Below are 20,367 nucleotides of genomic sequence, written 5' to 3' on the forward strand. Positions count from 1 at the left end.
TAGCAATTCACAAAAATATCTGTACGCGAAAATTTCAGCTCGTACAGTAATTGCTTAACCATTTGCATGCCAAAGCACTTGAAATACCTTGCCAAGCTTATGCAACTGCATTCAATACCCCATTCAAACTTGACTGAACTGTAACTTTAATAGCAAGCCAACTCAGGTACAAGTGTAGGTCTACACTGTGTGGTACAGCAATGTACACGGACCCCAGTCCAAAAGGAAGGACACAGTGACATAACAGGGATGAAGTGAATTAGGTAATCTCTATCATTTCCAGACATCTAGGTGTCAATCAACAAACAAAGCACAGTGAAGGTTGAAAAATCCTCCTGTGCCCAAGGTTTAGAATGCTTAACTTTTCTGAAGCAATTTTCCATCGCTATTAATCCCAAGTCTAACTAGAAATGTCACTTTTGTGACTGGCATGCCTCCGCCATAATGCATGGTTCTCCCAATAGACCGATTCGGGTTCGTTGAGGGCAGCAGACAATTTGTGGCACTGGGCGCAGCCATAAGCTCATTTTGCGGTGTCCCAGCCGACCCCCCCCCCTCCTCTCCCCCACCCCAAGGGCAACATGTTTATCGCGCACTTGTAACAAAGGTTCGCGCACTAAGCAAGCATTTGCACACTCAGTACGAGACGCCCATTGGCTAAAGCAACCATGCATCAGTTTTTCATTCCGTGCGCGTGAGAGGGGTGGGGGAGTGGGAAGGGGGGGTCGGCTGAGACACCGCAGTAATGGCGCTGCCCATGCCAAAAATACACATAGCGCGTCTCAGAATCGGTCTATAGGTATAGAGTATGTCTTGACAATATGAGACAACAGTGTCACATAATTGGCATAAAACTTAAATGACACGTTCATCACAAATGTGTTGAGTGTTTACTTTCCTTGAACAAGGTTTCATTTGGATGGATGGCTAAATAGTTGAAGAGAGCAAGTACAATGTACTTAGGAATTGGAGAATTTTCACTTGAGCTTTGACCCTGCCCTTTGACGCCCATGACCCGTAATCCTTCAAATAATCACAAACTGGTTGCATTCATTTTCACGACAATACTTCGACCTATACTCAAAGTATAGGGAAAAACTGTGACACTTTAACATTTTCACTTGACCTTTGACCCCACGGCAAAAATTTTCCACGCAGAATCATTGTGCAGTAATGCATGTACATTGTACACGGTTTTCTAAGTTTATGCACTGAGTAATCTCCAAAGTATGGAGAAAAAGTATTATTTCAGCATTGAATAGTGGAATTTCAGCATTTTATCCTGCCCTTTGACCCATGACCTTTGACCCATGACCTTTGACCCCATAGCTCAAAAATTCCAAAAAGAATCATTATCATATGCAGTACACGCATACAATGTCTGTACTAAGTTTCATGACGACACCTTGAGTCATTTCCGAGATATGGAGAAAAAAGCAAAATTTTAGCCTTTTCATTCAACTTTGATCTCTGTCCTTTAACCCAATGGCCCAAAGCTCTCCCTAAAGAATTATTTTCTGGTAATACATGTCCAGAAAAATTCAAGCAAATACCTTAAACAATTGAGTATATGAATATAAGAACGACCCAAGTCCAATTTTTGGCCAAATTTAGTTTGACATGGGAAATTGTAGCTTATGCATGGACTCATCTTGTGTATAAATGATAAATCCTAATTACCCCGGAAGTGCCTGAAATAAATGAGTTAAATCTTATATGAATGTAAACATGAAGGACTTGGGTCGTTCTTACATTCATATTATAGCGCCCTCTCTCGTCCTTCTCTCATCTCTATAGCAGAATATCATGTATATGAATCAAAGAACGACCCAAGTCCATATGAATCAAAGAACGACCCAAGTCCATCACACAAAATGGCCTCTCCACAATTAATGTAAATGTTAATTGTCATAATAATATATGCTCTAAATTGTATATACAATGTTGCCTTCCCATCACAGTTAAATAGAATATTATTGGACAAATAGAAAAAATACGAAGTTTTTTTAAGTTTACTTGAAATGGTCATCCATGGACTTGGGTCGTTCTTATATTCATATACTCAATTGCATAGGCATGGGGGCAATAGTGGAATTTCGAGAATTTGACCTTGACCTCTGACCTTGAGAATTTGCACCCAAAAGTTGATAAGCACAACTTCGTCCACTCATACATGTACATCATTGTACGTACATGAAATTGCATGCTAAGTTTCATTAAGATACCCCTAAACGGTTTTTAAGTTATGCCTCCACAGAATTGATTGCAACAGACAGAAAGACGGACTTAAAGACAGATGGAAAGACGGGCAGAATGATGGATGGATGGATGGTCAACCCGAAAACATAATGCCGCTGGCAACACATTGTGGCGCTGGCTTAAGAATTAATTTGGCCAAGGGAGGGAAGCCCCTTGGCCCTGGTAGAAAATAAAATGGGACATTAAAGGCTTAATTTACAAACTAATTATACAGAAAAGTGCACTTGCATGGAACAAGAGTTCTGTCACAGAACGTCAATAAATTGGGTCTAGGGCAATTATCCCCTGGGCAATTACCCTGGACCCTTCCCCTGACCCTAACCCTAATCCTGAACCTAATCCTAACCCTAACCCAAACTCTAACCCTAAACTTAACCTTAACCCCAAGGGGGGGGGGGGGGGTAATTGCCCTGATACGAATAAATGCTATTTGAAGAATACCGCACTGCTTGCTCTGCAAGTCAAATGTCATTCTGCATTCTATAGTCGATAGTAATAAACTGATTTATTAGTGAAGTCAATTACTTAGGGTCCTAGTAACAAGCTTTCCAATTACCTATTCTTGATGAATAAACATCAATACTTGGAATCCACCATGCATACATTACTGTATACGCTGTTATTTATTTGTACAGATATTTTTGCAAATGAGGTGGTCACGCACATTTTCGCGTTCTTTTTGCGAATTGACATGGAGGCCTACATAAGCACACTATGACCTTAGCGCATGGTGACATTTTCACGTGTTGTTAAATTCGCAGTCGAACTGTGATTCGCTAAATCCGAGAAAATAACAGCTTATATAATAGTTGCTGCTATGTGGGGCAATCCTTGGGCAAGCTTTCTGGCTGTCAGGAACAACCCTGTATTAAGAACATGCATACAGTTTGAATTTGCTAGTAGACCAGTCTACTGATCTACATAATGATGACAGTTGCCATGGTTACCTTGCAAGCTTCATGCCCATCTTGGGGTAAGAGTCCCCATAGTAGTGTCCTCGCTGCCAGTTGGGGTCAGTCATGATGGCCCGCCTCTGGAGGAAGCGGAGAGCGATGGAGCTGGCATAGGTCTGGGCGCAAGCTGATATGGAGATCACTCTGTTGACAACCAGTGTCAAGATGGAGAGATACAAAAACAGAAATGAGAAGAGAGCGGAGGAGAAAGATAGAGAAAAGAAGAAGAGAAAAGGAAGAAGAAAGGTATATTAGCAAAGAACGACAGTAAAGATGGACAGAAGAAACCAAAAAGAAAATACAAATTTACATAATTTATTTTTCCCAATGATATGCTATGACATTAAAGTCCCCTACAAGAATTGTATTCATTCTAAGCTAAGGTATTAGTTCCTCCATGACTTACAAAAAAGACCACAAGCAACAGGTGGCCACAACAGACAGGTAGTCATACTTGTATATGCAGGTATTTCTGAACATGAATCAAAATGGCTCTCAACCAGAGGAGTATACGTAAGCTATTACCAACTGACGTAACTTAGACTGTATCCAGATGCTGCTGTCTAGGCTCAATTAAGAGATAAGAGTAACAATAATGCACTTATTGATACTCAACTTAGATCGAAAACAAAGAAAATAGTGATTGTGATCATGATGACAGTGATCATGATAACCACTATAACAATGATTGTAAATCACAATCATTACTCTTATTACCATCATCAAATAATTGATATTACCACATACAAGTAGTATAGCAAAAGCAGGGGTGTGAGAGTACTTGCAGCAAAAAGTCTGAGAAATCTGAAAATCATGACAGAAAAAGGCTGAAGTGCTTTAAACTGTGAACATTTCAATGCCTCTGAATTGCAAAAAAAAAAAACAACAACAACAAAAACAAAACTGTCTGAAAAGAGTCTGATATCAGATTACACTCATAAACTCTCATATCCCTGCAAACATTGTGAAGGGAGTCTTTGTAAACTAAGGAGGCCTGCGGCTCTTTGTATTTCTTGCCATATGGAATAAAGGTACCGATGTCAAGTCTGACAGACTTTGCAACCTCAACAATCATCGTGATTACTCTGTTTACATTACGTTCTTGTCATGGGCGCCGTAAGCCACAGGGCACATGGGACACTAGCAGCTGTTTGACTATCATCCAAGTGAGAAGACAAACCACAGATATGTATTTGTGTACCTCAAGTCAACTTCTTATCTCATGCCTGATTATTTGCTTCATGCTGTCTTTCATGTTCTCGTCAGACCGCCGCTGTAATTGAAGCATGAGATCTTAGTAATCAAACTTGGAGATAAAGCTACTGGAGGAGAACTACAATCCTTTCATGGTCTCATCATGGCCATACGTTACCACAACTGGTTTAAAAGGAAAAAAAGAAAAAGAAAAGAAGGAGAAGCAGCAGCATGTGACACAATATTGCCTAGTCATTCTTGCCAAACACACATTCCATAGTCCACAGAAACTTGCAAGACTGAGGTCAACAGCGAAAACACAGCATCTGGCAATAATTCATCAGCATTCATGCCACTAGCTAAAGCAAAGCAACAGAAATATGTTTTTCTTGAGGGCACTAATCACTAAAAGCAATGACTTGAAATCAAGAATGGCCTACTCCTAAGCCCTACTGCTCCCAACCCTGTGTACTAACCACTAGACTGCCAATATGTAAAAACAATATTGTTGGGGGGGGGGGGGGGGAATCAGTTTCTACTGACCAGCCTATTGAAAATTTGATCTGAGTCTTAACCCTAAAAAGACTGGGGGGGGGGGGGCCTAAAAGGCCCCCCCCCCCTCGACATTTCGCGCGATTACTCTGCAACACGCAATGCTCTCGCCGCGATGCTCTATGACTTTTTTCTTTCGAGTTTCCCGCACATTTTGACACCAAATTTGTGACGCCCGGCTAAACAGTTCTGAAGTTACATAACTTTTTGTACATGCACGTGAGGCCGAAAATGGCTCCAAAATGTGATTTTGTGTACAAAGTCAATGCAAATTGAGCTTTTTCAAATGGTTCATATAAATATGCTTATTTTTACTCTCAATGGCTAAAATTAATTTGTTTTAGGAGTATTATGCTTCAAAAAGTGTCTGCCACAAATTTTGTTCAAAAAACAATAAAATCAAAAGGTCGAAAAAACAAAGAAATACATAAGAAATTCATAAAACAATAAAATAAATAAGAAATCAATTTTGATACCGATTTTTTTTTCAAGTACATTTGCTAAGAATGCCACAAAAAATAATTAGACCAAAAATGAGCACTTTTGGAGCTTTATTTACTGATTTAGATCAAAGAGTCTGATTTCTCGCATGAATTAGCATAATTAATCAAAATAAAATAAAAGAAGACTATTTTGTAAAATTTGAATATACGATCTTGTAGATTACATCGCACACTACCATTGTGCAAATTTCCGCGGCGATCGCGCGATCCACGGCCGAGATCTTAAGGGGGGGGGGCCCTTTAGCCCCCCCTCCCCCCCCCCCCCCCCCAGTCTTTCGAGCTACCAAAATAGCCCAGTCTTTTTAGGGTTAAAACATGTTGTGTAACACCAGTCTTTATTAAGCATGAAAATCTGATGGCAATGTGCAGAATTTCATGCAGTGGTCTCAGTTTCAGCAAATGAAATAGAGAGATCAACAGAAAGACAGACTGGCCAACAGACAGGTAAAGCTAGACACACACACAGGTAGTAGGGAAAATACAAGCATACATACATGTATGATGTGTTAAAAAGGGGAATACTAGATGATTTTCATAATTTCACATATGAAGTACATAAATCAACAGCTCCAAGTATAGATTTGTGGAATTTAATGTGGTCCTAGACCAGAGAAACCAATACTCTGAAACCCCAAAACAAATTACACAGAACACGGATGATGACATAGGAGGCTCACAAATTTCAGAAATGTAGAAATGTAATCCATTAAAATATAGCATGCTTAGCAAGTTCACCTGTGTAGAATTTATACATGCCATCTTCTTTTGTGTTGCTTCCTTCAGCGCCCACTCATGCATGCCTATGGTGAGGATGCCATGTCATCATTCTTGTTCATTGTTATTACCTCCGCCAAGGGAGGAGGTTATGTTTTCGTTACTGTTGGTTTGTTTGTCCCTGTGCAAAATAACTCAAAAAGTAGTTAACGGATTTGAATGAAACTTACAGGAAAGGTTGAGAACGACACAATAAACAATTTAATTTTGGTAGTGATCGGAGAATTTGGGGGGAATTCATGAAGGATTTTTTTATAATTTGGTAGGTAGTGTCAATGAACTTGGGAGTTCAAGCTGCGCATTTTTGAGGTTTTCATACGCGCACAAAAGTGCGTGCTCCACTTTCTGCTAGGGCGAGGCACGCCGCGCAGCTGAGGGTTTATGACGTAACAAAGGCTTTTATATTGGGAGGAAATCGGGCAATTTTTCAGCATGTTTACCTATGGGTGGAAATCACTGATCTCTCTGGAAGAGCCCAAAGAGCTTTTCCCCAGTGGTGGACAGGAAAAAAAATCTCTTTGGGAAGAGCAAGATCATCAGTGGAAAGTAGCTGCTTGGCGGAGGTCTGCGCTCTCAGAGTGCTTTTCTAGTTTGTTACAAATCTGGAAAACGCTCGTAGTGTATTTGTCATCCCAATCACTAGAAATCATAAACTCCGTACCCAGTATAACCAATTTATAGCTATTCAAATGTAAAAGTCTGAAAATCATCCAGAGGTGTCCTTTAGGTGATTAACCTTGTAACTTTTGCACCTTGTAATACAGTATGAAACCGCCATGTGCCAATAAAAGAGTGCACTAATCTTAATATCTCATCAGCCATTCATCCCAATTATTGTTCTGTTTATTAGTACACTCACAGCTTTCTAGATCATATCTTTACATCTAGTTATGTACACACTAGTAACACATCTGTACCGCTGCATGTTTGGCTATTTTCCAATCAATGTGCTGTGCACTGTTTACCAATCCAGTGAATTTAATGGCAAACTGATAACCCAAGCATCATCGAAACAATAAAAATGAGTTCTTGGCAGTTTATGGAGAAGTAACTTTGGAATGGAAATGACTGTCTGATGGTACCAGTGGAAAATTCCCAAAACTTTCTTTCACTTATGTGCCACAAAATTGGCAGGTATTAACCCATCACGTCCAGTAAAGCAGATTTTTGTGGTTTAGTGCTGTATCTTTTGAAGGCAAAATGTAGTTCACAAAGGGAAGTAGAAAATGGTAAACGTTACTCTTAAATGGGTGCATAAATGTGTAAGAAATGTGAGGAATACTGCTGTGATAATATGGTTTCAGTCAGATAAGTCATCAGGTGGGTAAAAGATAATTTTTCTTCTTTTTTTTTTAAATACATGTTTTACTTTAAAAGTAGATATTTTACTCTAAAATGGACACATGCCAACAACTTTTTTCAAATAATCACAACTGGTAATAATTGGTTGCATTCAATTTTCATGACATTGCTTTGAGCTATTTCAAAAATATGAGGAAAAAACGACATTTCAACATTTTCACTTGACTTCTGATCCCATGGTCCAAATATTTCCCTACATAATTATTGTGCAGTGATGTATACATACCCAGTTTCATTAATTGCATGCATTGTGTAATTTCGAAGGGAGGGGCAAAATAATGTACTTTCAACAAAAGATAGTAGAATTTTAGCTTATTCAAGATGACCTTTGACCCTTGATGTTTGATCTCATGACCCCAAACTTAACAGAGGAATCATTATCAAGCAGTAAATGCATATGTATAAAGCTTCATGAAGATACCTGTAGCCATCTCCAAGATACAAAGAAAAAGCAAATTTGTAGCATTTTTATGTGTCCTTTGATCCCATGGCCAAAACCTTTCTCTAGAGAATGTTTATCTGGTAATACACCCATATGCATTAAAGCCACTATCTAAAATTGTGAGCACTGATTACAACAACAACAAAAAAAAAAAGAAGCTCAAATTACTAGTATCACAATTGATGCATATAATGTATGTACAGTTCATTTGTATTACAAAACACTCTATCATACAAAAATGCAATAAAGCTGCAAATGTAATTTTCTCAATAAATCACAACTGTAGACGTTTTATTCTAGAGATAGTCTTTAATAAAACTATTGCTCATATTTTGAAATATCTAATAGTTAACACTGATGATATAGATTAACACTTTCATATTGGTTATTTTTATCCCTAGCTCACATTTTAGAACTATTTTGAAGTGCAAAAGAGTTTTTTTTTTCCTATTTTTTTTTTTATCTGCAAATGTTCAGTTTCATGAAAGTAACTTCAAGCACTGCTGAGATATGGGGGAAATAGTGAAATTTTAAGCATTTGACCTTGAGCATGTGCACCAAAAAGTTGATTACAGTATGCAGTTTTGTCCACTCATACATTCACATGCAAAGTTTCATTTGAATACATTGTACCTCAGAAGGTTTTTACCCCGATCCTTACGAGTCTATGGGCATTTCAGAATTCAGCATGGAACAGGTTGAGTTACATATCCACAATGGACAGCAGGACAGATGGATGGATGGACAAGCCAAAAATATAATGCCTCTGCGACACTTTATGGCAGAGACATGAAAACTAACTGATTCATCGTTTGTAAAGCTCATCCAACTTTTCTAAATCTCTGGGGGTCAACAATCAGATATTTAAAGTCAGATGACCTAGTGAAAAGCCACTGAATTTTATGTCACATGGCATTTCTCTTCATTTCTCTTCACATACCCTTCTTTTCAACAAGTAATCTTAACACCTGTCAGTCAAAACTAGAAATGTCGCTACAGCGACTGGTTATACCCCCGCCAAACAACATTTCATAAGCTTTGGTCAAAACAACATTTCATAAGCTTTGGTCAAAAAACTGAGGAAGTAGTTAAATCCGCAAGATCTTTCCTTGATCTTCTGCCATTAATATGCCGTTACCATGGCAATGTACTTTCGGGTACTGTCGAAAAATGCGTCTTGCACATCTACAACCAAAGGCACACATCTGTACCAAGTTTCATGGAAATTGGGCAAAAACTGAGGAAGTAGTTTGCAACACAAAATTTTCCATCATTTTGGCTCATAATATGTGAGCTGTTACCATGGCAACATACTTTTTGTCACTGTCAAGAAATGTGTCATGCTGACCTATATCGTAAGACAAACATTCAATATGAATTCCATGAGAATTGGAAGAACACTGATGAAGCAGTTTTGCCATGAAGCATTTTGCCCTATACTTTACCAATAACATGCCGTTACCGTGGCAACGCACTTTTTGCCACTGCGGAAATATGTGTCTTGCACATTAACATATTCAGATGAACATCTGTACCTAATTTCATAAAAATTGATCAAAAACTGTGGGAGGAGTTCGCAACGCAAGATTTGTACCCATTTTTGCCCATAATATGCCGTTACCATGGCAACGTACTTTTGAGTACTGTCAAAAAATACGTCTTGCACATCTACAACCCAAGGCACACATCTGTGCCAAGTTTTATGGGAATCGGTTGAAAACTGAGGAAGTAGTTCGCGACGCAAGATTTGCAACGGACCGACCGCCCGACCGACCGCCCGCCCGACCGACCGCCCGCCCGACCGACCGCCCGACCGCCCGACCGTCCGCTGATTCCTATATACCCCCTTCAAACTTCGTTTGGCGGGGGTATAACAAAAGCCAGTGGAATGCCAAACAAATATGAAGTGAATGTTTAATTTCATGTTGCCTCCTGTCCAGAAAGGAGATATTGATTTTCCCCCATTTGGCAGCCAACTGCCCTTTTAACAGCTGATCTTGAGTTTGTATTGAGAATTGCCTAATTCCACATTTCCTAAGGTCATGAAACTTTTCTGAATATAATACTGCATAGTCACTTCTGTGAAATGATACGTTACTTTTTCTCCACAGCTTTTAACATGGTCAAGCACACTTTCTGCAGCTTTTAACATGGTCAAGCACACTTTCTGCAGCTTTTAACATGGTCTAGCACACTTTCTGTAGCTTTTAACATACAGGTGTAACTAGCATGACAACAACAGGTGCAATTAAGTAAATTGATACTAGCACCTGTCAATCAACACTGCAGACAAAGGAATGTGAAACAAATAAGGGATCAATAAATTTCTGCCTATTGTTAAGCTCCCAGATGTATTCTGGTCTTCTTTGGCTATTCACTTGCCAGGCAACATCAGTCAACAACAAAAAATGCCAATTTAAGTGTTCGTCATGTACACAAACATTGATTCTCATTTTGTAAAAGGTCATGCAACTTTCAGAATCAAGACCGATCACTTGGACATTCGACGATAAAGTTCCACAGCTACTCTAAAAAAGCTTTGGTTCAATAGATTTATTTGTAATCATATGATGTTTCTCAGCAGTTCACAGCATGTCCTTGTACTCTTCAGCAGCATCTAACAGCTGAAAGGGAAAGTATAGTAGTGGGCGGAATGGCGCTTTGAATATATAACTAGTTTGTGAGCTGGAATAAACCAGAATGTATTCATGCAATGAACACAGTAGCCAGTGGTGTTCTAAACAAATATTTACAACAGAAAGCATTAATATTATATGTCAGGATATTAACTAGAAATGTTGACATGGCAACTGTTGTACCTCCACTATTTCACACTATTCTCCAATAACTTTACAGATAATCTTGCAATGTGAGACAAAGCTTTCATATGATTGGCAAATAATCACTATCTGTATGCATCAAGTTTCACGCCAATGCATTGAGCCATTTCCAAACACAAACAGAAACAGGGAAATTTCAGCATTTTCTCTTGATCTTTGACCCAATGGACCAAATATTTCCCTACACAATCAATGTCCCATATACTCAAGTTTAATCAAGTGCATTCATATTAACTAATTTCCAAAGGTACATCTCAGTAATTCACCATCTGTGGTATAATTTTGGCATTTTAACCATTGAAGGTGGATATGGGAAGCATGTGTTATCACATTATCAGCTCATCCTCAACAGGACAGCAGGACAGACGGACAACCCAAAAACATACTGCCTCCAGCGACACTTTGTGGCAGAGGCATAAAAACTCCCATAATTCACATCAAACATGTGTCTTGTAGTAGCCTAGTGACAACAACTTTGTGAAGGAAATAGCTGAACTTGAAATAGCCAAGTCATAAAACTTAATTTCATAGGTCACCAAGAACTGTAAAATGACAACACCACCACCTTTTCTAACTTTGCACAAGTAGTTGTGAACAATATCACTACTTAATTAGTGGAAAATTGTGCAAAGAAAATGGGATTCCATCTTGATTCCAACCCGAGACCTCCAGATTGCTAGCACAGTGCTCTACCGACTGAGCTATAGAAAGCCCTAGTTCAGTGTTCGTCCCAGAAATCCTTAATTCTCAATGCTCACATGGTCAGAAGCTACAGTGTATTGCAGTATGGGTGTACACACTTAAATCTGACATACAGTAAACCCAAAGGATTAATCAACTTGGGGTTAAATGCAAGGGATAACTGAAGTGATGCAGCTTTTTTAATATGTACATGTAATACATGCAAATAGAGGGAAACTGACCAGAAATGAATATGATTCATTAGTGGAAAATTGAGCGAAAAAAATGGGATTCCATCTGGATTCGAACCCGAGACCTCTAGATTGCTAGCACAGTGCTCTGCCAACTGAGCTATAGATAGCCCCAGTACAGTATCACTACTTTAATGGTGGAATCATAGGAAATGTCAAATTTCCATCATTTGCTGATTCTAAGTCCAATTTCAACGAAACTTCTACCATTGTGTTTGCTTCACTTTTTGTTCAACTTGGGCATGGTGTCAGAATTGCACCTTACACTGAAGGAGCTGTTTGCTTCACTTTTTGTTCAATTTGGGCATGGTGTCAGAATTGCACCTTACACTGAAGGAGCTGAACATGAAATAAGAGTGTCATTCTGCAGAGACTCACCTTCTCACTCTGTCGGGGTAGAGGGCAGCAGACAGGAGGGAGCACATTCCACCCAGGGATGATCCTACAGAGGCATGGAGCTGGAATAAGAATAGACACATCAATATACAATATTGTGATTCCGCTTGCCCTTGAGTATCCACAGGAAGATGAAGAGGCAATGAAATACTGTATACGCCATATATTTCGCGAGTCTAAATTTTTACGAATTGGGAATTCCCAACAATTTCGCGAGTGGTTAAATTCGCAATCGTGGAGGCCTGTATTGAATGGAGAAGTGTACACGCACACGTCACATTGACATCGGGATCAGAGTCAATATTTTCGCGTGTCTTTAATTTCGCAAATAGCACCTGACTCGTGAAATTCGCGAAAATAAAAATCTTGCGAAATATTCGGTGTATACAGTACCAGTGCAGGGAAGAAACTCTTGGACTCATTACTGTCTGTCATACGCACATGTATGCAACTAATATGAGAATAATGGGCACAAAGTCTGGCCATATTGCGCATTTCTCATTCTACATAGAGACATACATTCTTCTATACATGTCTATATTGTAAATTTCTAATTTGACACAAAGACATATATTTCGCACATACTGAGGAGATAGTTTATCAACAAATAGCCCAATTTGTTCCATGCTGAATACTGCAGATGCTGTGGCATCTTGATGCATAGGATTTTGATAAGAAAAAAAAAAAAGTAGGGTGTGACGGATTTGAGGAAAAGGCAATATGGAGACAAACCATTAACACGGTACCTTGTCTACCCCAAGATAGTCCATGAGAAGGAACTGGGCGTGGACCATATCTTCCACCGATACCAATGGGAAGGTAGTTCCGTATGGCTTTCCAGTGACAGGGTTTATGGATGATGGACCACTGATACACAACACAAAACACAAAAAAAAAAAATACAAATTTTTTGTTTGCAGCCTCAACTGTAGACAATTCTGACATATGTTGAGCATCAATTCATACTATCTTTTCCTTTCTTCTTTGTTTGTTTCTTTGTTTTCATTTTGCATCTGACAAGATGGCTGGATAGCCCATATTCAGCTGCACTATCTGATCTTTAATGGGGTCCAGTTGTAATGGACAATGCATGTTCTTAGCTTGAGCTGGACAGCATAAATCATTTCACCAAGTTATGCACTCTCTCTTTGCGATGAATAAATGAAGACGGGTCTTTCATATGTATGGGTTGTGACTCTCACACATGTGGAACCTCTGTCCAATCCAAGGAACAGGGTGTTTTGCCTCTACTAGAGGGGATGGCATGATAACACACCACAAGAATTGCTTGGATTCGAACCTGCACTCGAACCCAAGTCATTCCACTGCAAGCCAGATAGGCAGCCAATGGAGACACCCCACTGCCCTTTACATATGAAATGGCGACAGACCTACTCACATGAAAAAAATTACAATAATACTTGCACTACTTTTCAAGGTTTATATGCAAATGACTTCTAAAAAAAATGATGATACAGTAACCCTTCAATGTCAACATCAATCATATTTGATCACTCTTCAGAAGCACTTCCATTAGCATCATCTGTCTTAACCAAATATACTGACTCACAGGACAGTTTTAATAAGAAAGGAAACATGTCTTACGTGGTTCCATAGCAACCGCCAATATGATTGCAGCACACAACAAAGAATTTACTGGTGTCAATGGCCCGCCCTGGTCCGATGAACTTCTCCCACCAACCTGGGGTGAGATTGTCCTATAGATAGGAGAGAGTAGAAAGGAAGTACATGTATAACAACAAATTGGAGAATAGAACAAACAAGGAAAAATGGGGGAAAATAGTTACCATTCTACTATTAAGTATTGTTTAGTCATTGTTACTAGTAACTGATCTTTATTTATTGTAGGTCCTTTCATTGTTACTAGTAACTGATCTTTATTTATTGTAGGTTCTTTCATGAAAAATTGTGAACAATCTCTGTGACAATATTCCCCTTACCAAACTTACCCTTACCCCCCCCCCAAAAAAAAGACTTTGAATTAACAAATATATATATACATATATACATATATATATATATATATATATATATATATATATATATATATATATATATATATATATAGACGATGAAGACAAACAAGTTGACATAATGCATTAGAATCCAACTTCATTTATTTGTAAACCAAATTTTCGACCCTTGCACGGATCTTCCTCAGGGTAACAGTGAGGAAGATCCGTGCAAGGGTAAAAAATTTGGTTTACAAATAAATGAAGTTGGATTCTAATGCATTATGTCAACTTGTTTGTCTTCATCGTCTTCATACTCTTACTCCAACACGCGGATAATAATGCCATTATATATATATATATATATATATATATATATATATATATATATATATATATTTAAATACACTGATGTCACACTGTCAGATCAAATCAAATGCAGCAGGCAAACTAAAGCAGATATTCATGAGAAGAACTGGAGCAAACCACAAACACACACACACACAAGACAAAAAAACTGTCGGTTGACGAACTTCAAAATGAATCTATACCATTTCAAATTTGTTACCTAAATGCACAAAGATTGAGTGAGCGATACAGATTGCTACTTCATTTTGTAAATGCACATAATGCATACATTCCTGAATAAGGGCAGCTACTTTTGACTCTGCTAAAGAGACAATGATGAAATACAAGATGTTATACATATATGCAGGAGTAAATGTACTACCTCGACGACATTTGTATAGCACCTTTTCAAAAGACTACAAAGCACTTTGTACATAAATAACTATGTATCAGGCATGATAAATTTACATGAAGATACAAAGAACAGAAACAAGAGTGTGAAATATCATAAAGCATACCCAAAATATATGACATCTTAAAAGCTTCTTGAACAATAAATTGGATGATTTATTCACTATTTGAGAGGAGTAGTGAATTCCAAAGTATGTACACCTGTAGCCCACATACAAAAAGAAATGATCTCCATCTCTTTTGTGGATCTCCAGAATGACTGGGGAAATTTGCTTCAAAGATTGTGATGTGTCTGTATATACAACACATCATTTTACTCAAAATACAGATATGATAATTGACAACCTTGCATATATATATTCATCCACATTTGTAAACTAAACAAATAATTACCAAGATTCCAAACTAACGGTGATGGGTGAATAACTGTATCTGGGTCATTTGCATTACTCAAAAGATGACGATGATTGGAAGATGCTATCAATCAAAATTGGGTCTTATTCTGAATAATCTAAAAGTTTACTGACAAACATCCAGTCCTGGGCCTAATACAATCTCTCATTTTATCTTATGCAGATTCTGAATTTCTGGCAACAAAATAAGAAATATTCAACAAAGATGTGTGACAAACACAGATCAATGTGCAATGACCTTACCTCATGGCTCCTGGCGTGTGAGCTGCTTGACAGTCCTGTAAAGAGTAGGACTACATTACTCCTGTCACTATTCAGCTCTCCCCAGGTTTCATAGGCCACACTGAGCTCCGGCAGGACACCATCATTGTACTTGAGTGCAAAGGGCTGCTGGTAATGGAAGGTCTGGTACCCTGAGACTATCTTGTGGTACTCGGGCTCTGGACCAGCCTGGGGCCTAGTGGCAAGTGGAAATTCATAGAATACAAAGTGTATTGCTCTCAAGAATAGCTCTGAAGTCTCTCATGCTTGCCCCCACCAGGGAATTACCCCCACCAGGGAATTACCCCCTTACATGTCCATGATGCCATGAGCTGTAAATTATACCATGCTCCTGTAAACAAATTGAGTTAATCTCTCCTCCAATTCCCCCCCCCAAAAAAAAAAAAAAAAAAACAAAACAAAACAAAACAAAACTATTATTGAGAGTAAGATAAACCCACTCATGTAGAACAGTATCATGATTCAGACACACAGAAACCATTGTTATACAATAGGGATTTACTGCCAATCAGAGAAGAAAGCAGGCCAGGGGATACAATCTGCACCTAAAAGCACAAATGCACATTATAGAGGATATTAGTGAGAATTATCCCCTCCATGGTTACTTTGGGATGGTTGGAAACACACAAGGAACAGCCATGTGTGTTTTGAATTGTTCACATGATACAGAAGGTGGATAATTTTACCACTGCCCAATCAGGTAATCTGCTTATTTTTTTTTTTTCATCATAAAATGGCTACATGATTTGAATTCTGTGGCAGCCATTATCACAAGATTCCCAGGCCAGCACCAGTTCCAAGCTATTCAACCACACACAAAAACAATTGTAGTGCATTTGTTACACATGGGCAATGCAGCCGAGCCGTCTGGGTACACTATCATTGGCATGCCAACAACCAATGAAAAGAAAGGTTGGGTCTTTAGGCAAAATAAAAGACTGTTAACGTGATAGCTCTCAGCCAATCATATGATTATGATCCCTATCACCATTCTATAGAAAGGGTTAAAAACACCTTTAAAACTTGTAAGAAATGACAAACCCCTACTACTAGTATGCCACATCACAGGCAAACTAGACAATTACTGTTTCATTACTTTGCAAGGAATCTTTCCGTTAGTTCTGATCATTGCAAATGGTTTAGGTTTCTCTTTACACAAATGTAATTTTGAAATATTATATGGTAACTGATTATTCTCATATACATTAAACACAAAGGCATCATCTCATGGTCTCAATACCGGTCACACACTTTGGGGCAAGTTTATAGTAACAGTAGTTCAGTAAACAACATTCTGGCTTGGCAAGATTTGAGCTGAGGAGAAGTTTGTTAGAGCTCTTTGCAGAGCAAAATCTAAGCCAAAGAGCTGACAAGATGTTTTCCAGCAATATATACATGTACTGTAGCTTTTCATAGCCAGGGGTCGGTTTCTTGATGCCATCACATAAAAGTCTCAGTAACATAAATCTCAGAATGGCCAAAGTCGCTCATACATAAAATGTAGCTATAAATGAGAGACGTTTTCAAATCATTTCATGAATTCTCTCATAAGATTTCCACGAAATAGACCTCAGAACAGCACCTTTATTCTATCATGACATGTATTAAAATTCATTTCCACTACAGTACATCCAGACCTCCTTGGAGACACAAGTGTACACTGTACATTCATCCCAGACTTCACACGCACCGTATCAAAATATTGATGACTGCCATAGAACTACCCAAAATTCACCTAATATAGTTCTCTGCTTGCTGGAACACCTGAACAGAATTGACTTTACAATAGAAGATGGTATGCTGCTTGTCATAGTTGTACATGTATTTCTGATTCATGGTGTAAATATTGAAAATGGGAATATGAAAGTGAAATATGTCAAGCACATAAAAGGAAAATGAAGACATGGTTATACATTTTGCAGTTAACCTGTTTGTCTTGCCCGATGGAAGACTGAGCTACATAAAATTGTTTACTCAAAGTCAACAGTGCACATGACAAATCAATAGTTATTGTAAACAGGTTGCAAGTTTTATGTTTGACTTATACTACAAATCCCCGAGGAAATTGTAGGTGGCACGTGGAAGCCCTGTTGTGGTAGATAAGCAGTATGCTATTAAGAGAAATAAAACCAGGCACTTACTTTGAAACCTACCTGTACAGCAATTAAACTGAGTTACTAAACAGGGTCAGCTGGTTCTATCAATGACTATTTTACAGCGACACTGCAAAGAGTCATATCCAGTTTCAATGGATCAATTTTTCACTAACATAGGGAGACATTTGTCTTATAAGACTTTTTCTACCAAGGGACAAGGTGCTACATAAGCACTTGCCAAATTGCCCGGGACAAGTGAACATCAAGTGAACATCAAAGTGTTTTAAAAAAGGAGAAAACATGTTTGATCAAATTGGGCAAGCAAAAAGCTTTGAAGCCACCTTTTTCTTTATTTTCCCCCCTTCAAACCCATGAAGTCGAACATACAGAAGCCCAAAGATAATGACTGTTTAATGACGTAATGCACTTTAATTTCATTTAAGCAACTTTCCAACACTCACATGAAGAAGCCCCAATGCAATGCAACATAAACATTACCAGGAGATCAAATCAAGTTTGTTATACTCCAATGTGTTTAAGGGCATATATATCAATGTGTGCTGTTGATTCAAATTATTGTGCTGTATCAAGTCCTTGACTTACAAGTGATTTTCTACATCATTTTCTTACATTTTTGGACTTTCTTTTCCAGCGAGTAAAATTCATGTTCGAGCAAGTGTTCTGCTGCTTGCCCAACCAGGCAGAAATGTGGCACCCTGCATGGGAATGTATCATACAGGTGTATTGTTCCCTTTCAAGGCAAACTTCTCTACTACAAACTTGTACATGTAACAAAGAGTGTTGTTGCCCTAATACTCAACCCATTTCTATCAATATTCAGCAAGAACCTTCGCTGTAGAAAAAAAAAACAAAAACGCAAAAACAAGATTCTTTTTTGCCCTTCGACAAAGAATGGTCAGGTTGGCAATTGCCTTGGTGTGACTGCAGTTCATGCAGTACAGTGTTGTACTTGTGTATTCCCTTTTCACGGTCAACTGCATGCACCATCCAACAATGCAAAATATAGACTGGATGTGTGATATGAATAGAGTGTGGGCTGGGCTGGAAAGTTCTTTTGTTATACACTATAAGGGTTCCCAAATGGGGTCAGCAAGAGCCAAAATCTAGTGAGCTCAGCCTCAATTGCTATGTACGCCTTCATATGAGTTTTGCAGTAAAACAAGTACACTCATAGGCCCCTATATTGGAAAAGGTAAATAAATGTAAAAATGCATTTACATGCATTTCTGAGACAGGAAAAGAGACATGGCAGCAGAAGCTCTAATCTGTGGCTAAAAGTTGTTTTTCTACTCAGTATAACACAAAATACACATATATTTAGGCCACAAATGTGGACACTTCGTTTACATTGTGGGAACTGGGTATACTCAATTCCTGTCTATGAGTTGACGCTATGGGAACCTGGTATACCTGGTTCCCGGAAGGAACATGTTTGAAGGCGCAAGATTATGAGAGACTTCATCGAGTTCCTTACGATCGTGAAAGGCACGGGAAGTCTGTTTCAAGGCCCTTGAACCTCCATTCTGCCTCATAGTCTGGAATGTCAAGCTGTGGAGGGCAAGCTACCTCCGTTTCGGCCGACTTCCCCAGGGCGGACGAGGCGCAGATGGTCCTGTGCGGGGTGCAGTTTCGTCCCGTCCGGCCTGCCAAGAGTGCCTGGTGAAATTTGCAGGTGGTCTGTGTTCTCGATGTTTCCTGTGCCCAGAGCTGTGGGAGGCATCTCAAAAGAAGTCGCCTTCCAGACATGTTTGCTAGTGTTCTACTTCACTGCTCTGACCAGAAAGGGGTGCCTCCGTTGCACAGACACTCTCGGGCAGTAGAAGAATGCCTTTGAATTCGGGGGTTGAACAGGGCTGAACAGAGCAATACTCTCAATATATACCAATCTGTGTGGCTACGGAAAGAGAAAAAGAGAAAAGTACCGAGTTTAAAGATCCTGTTTGTATATGTATACACAGACTGTTGACATGGTTACAATTGTTAGATTGACTAGCTCATCAATCATATCTTCTCAATCCACCAAATCTATGTGTAGCCTAATTGTTGCTAAGTCGGTCAAAGTGACAAACTCTACGAGTCGGGCCACTGTCAGACAATAGGAAAACAGGTCAATGTTTGTCTAAATGTTAATGGGTGTGAGAGAGATTTCCTATGGCTGTATCTGAGCTGTAGACTTTATATCCAATTTGAAGTAACTGCGATAAACTGCACACCCTAGTAGAACAAACATTCAAAAAAAATAGTGACCTGTCCACATAATCTCACCTCAAAGTACGATATAAAATATTTCTGCAACAATAGTCACACAGAAAAAAAGAAGAAAAAACAAATTTAATCCTTTTTTCCAATTACAATGCTAGTTAGTTGTATCATAAACCATCTTCCAATTGGAAATAGTAAGAATTATATGTAAAGCACAGATAAATTTTTTTAAAAATGGAACTACATACAAGTACATGTACATATTGTATACTGTATAATCAATTAGAAAGTATACACAGACTGTTCGCATGGTTACAATGGTTGGATTGACTAGCCCATCAATCACATCTTCTCAATGTGCCAAAATTGTATTTGCAGCCTAATTGTGGCTACAGGTTAAAGTTGGTCAACGCA

At 38.7% G+C, this 20,367-nt stretch overlaps 1 protein-coding gene across 1 annotated transcript in view; it reads right to left on the bottom strand.

Moving 5' to 3' along the window:
* LOC140241282 (uncharacterized) overlaps positions 1–19,638 on the bottom strand; it is a 31,391-nt gene extending 11,753 nt beyond the window's left edge. Inside the window, exons 1-6 of the mRNA XM_072321032.1 lie at positions 19,226–19,638; positions 15,596–15,809; positions 13,813–13,925; positions 12,954–13,074; positions 12,190–12,269; positions 3,207–3,356 (exon numbers count right to left, since the gene is read on the bottom strand). Coding sequence (XP_072177133.1) covers positions 3,207–3,356; positions 12,190–12,269; positions 12,954–13,074; positions 13,813–13,925; positions 15,596–15,809; positions 19,226–19,497 — 950 coding nt within the window. The 5' untranslated portion in view covers positions 19,498–19,638. The remainder of the gene's footprint in view (positions 1–3,206; positions 3,357–12,189; positions 12,270–12,953; positions 13,075–13,812; positions 13,926–15,595; positions 15,810–19,225) is intronic.
* Positions 19,639–20,367: the final 729 nt, after the last annotated feature.

This window comes from Diadema setosum, chromosome 17 (assembly GCF_964275005.1).
Source record: "Diadema setosum chromosome 17, eeDiaSeto1, whole genome shotgun sequence".
Classification (NCBI taxonomy): domain Eukaryota; kingdom Metazoa; phylum Echinodermata; class Echinoidea; order Diadematoida; family Diadematidae; genus Diadema; species Diadema setosum.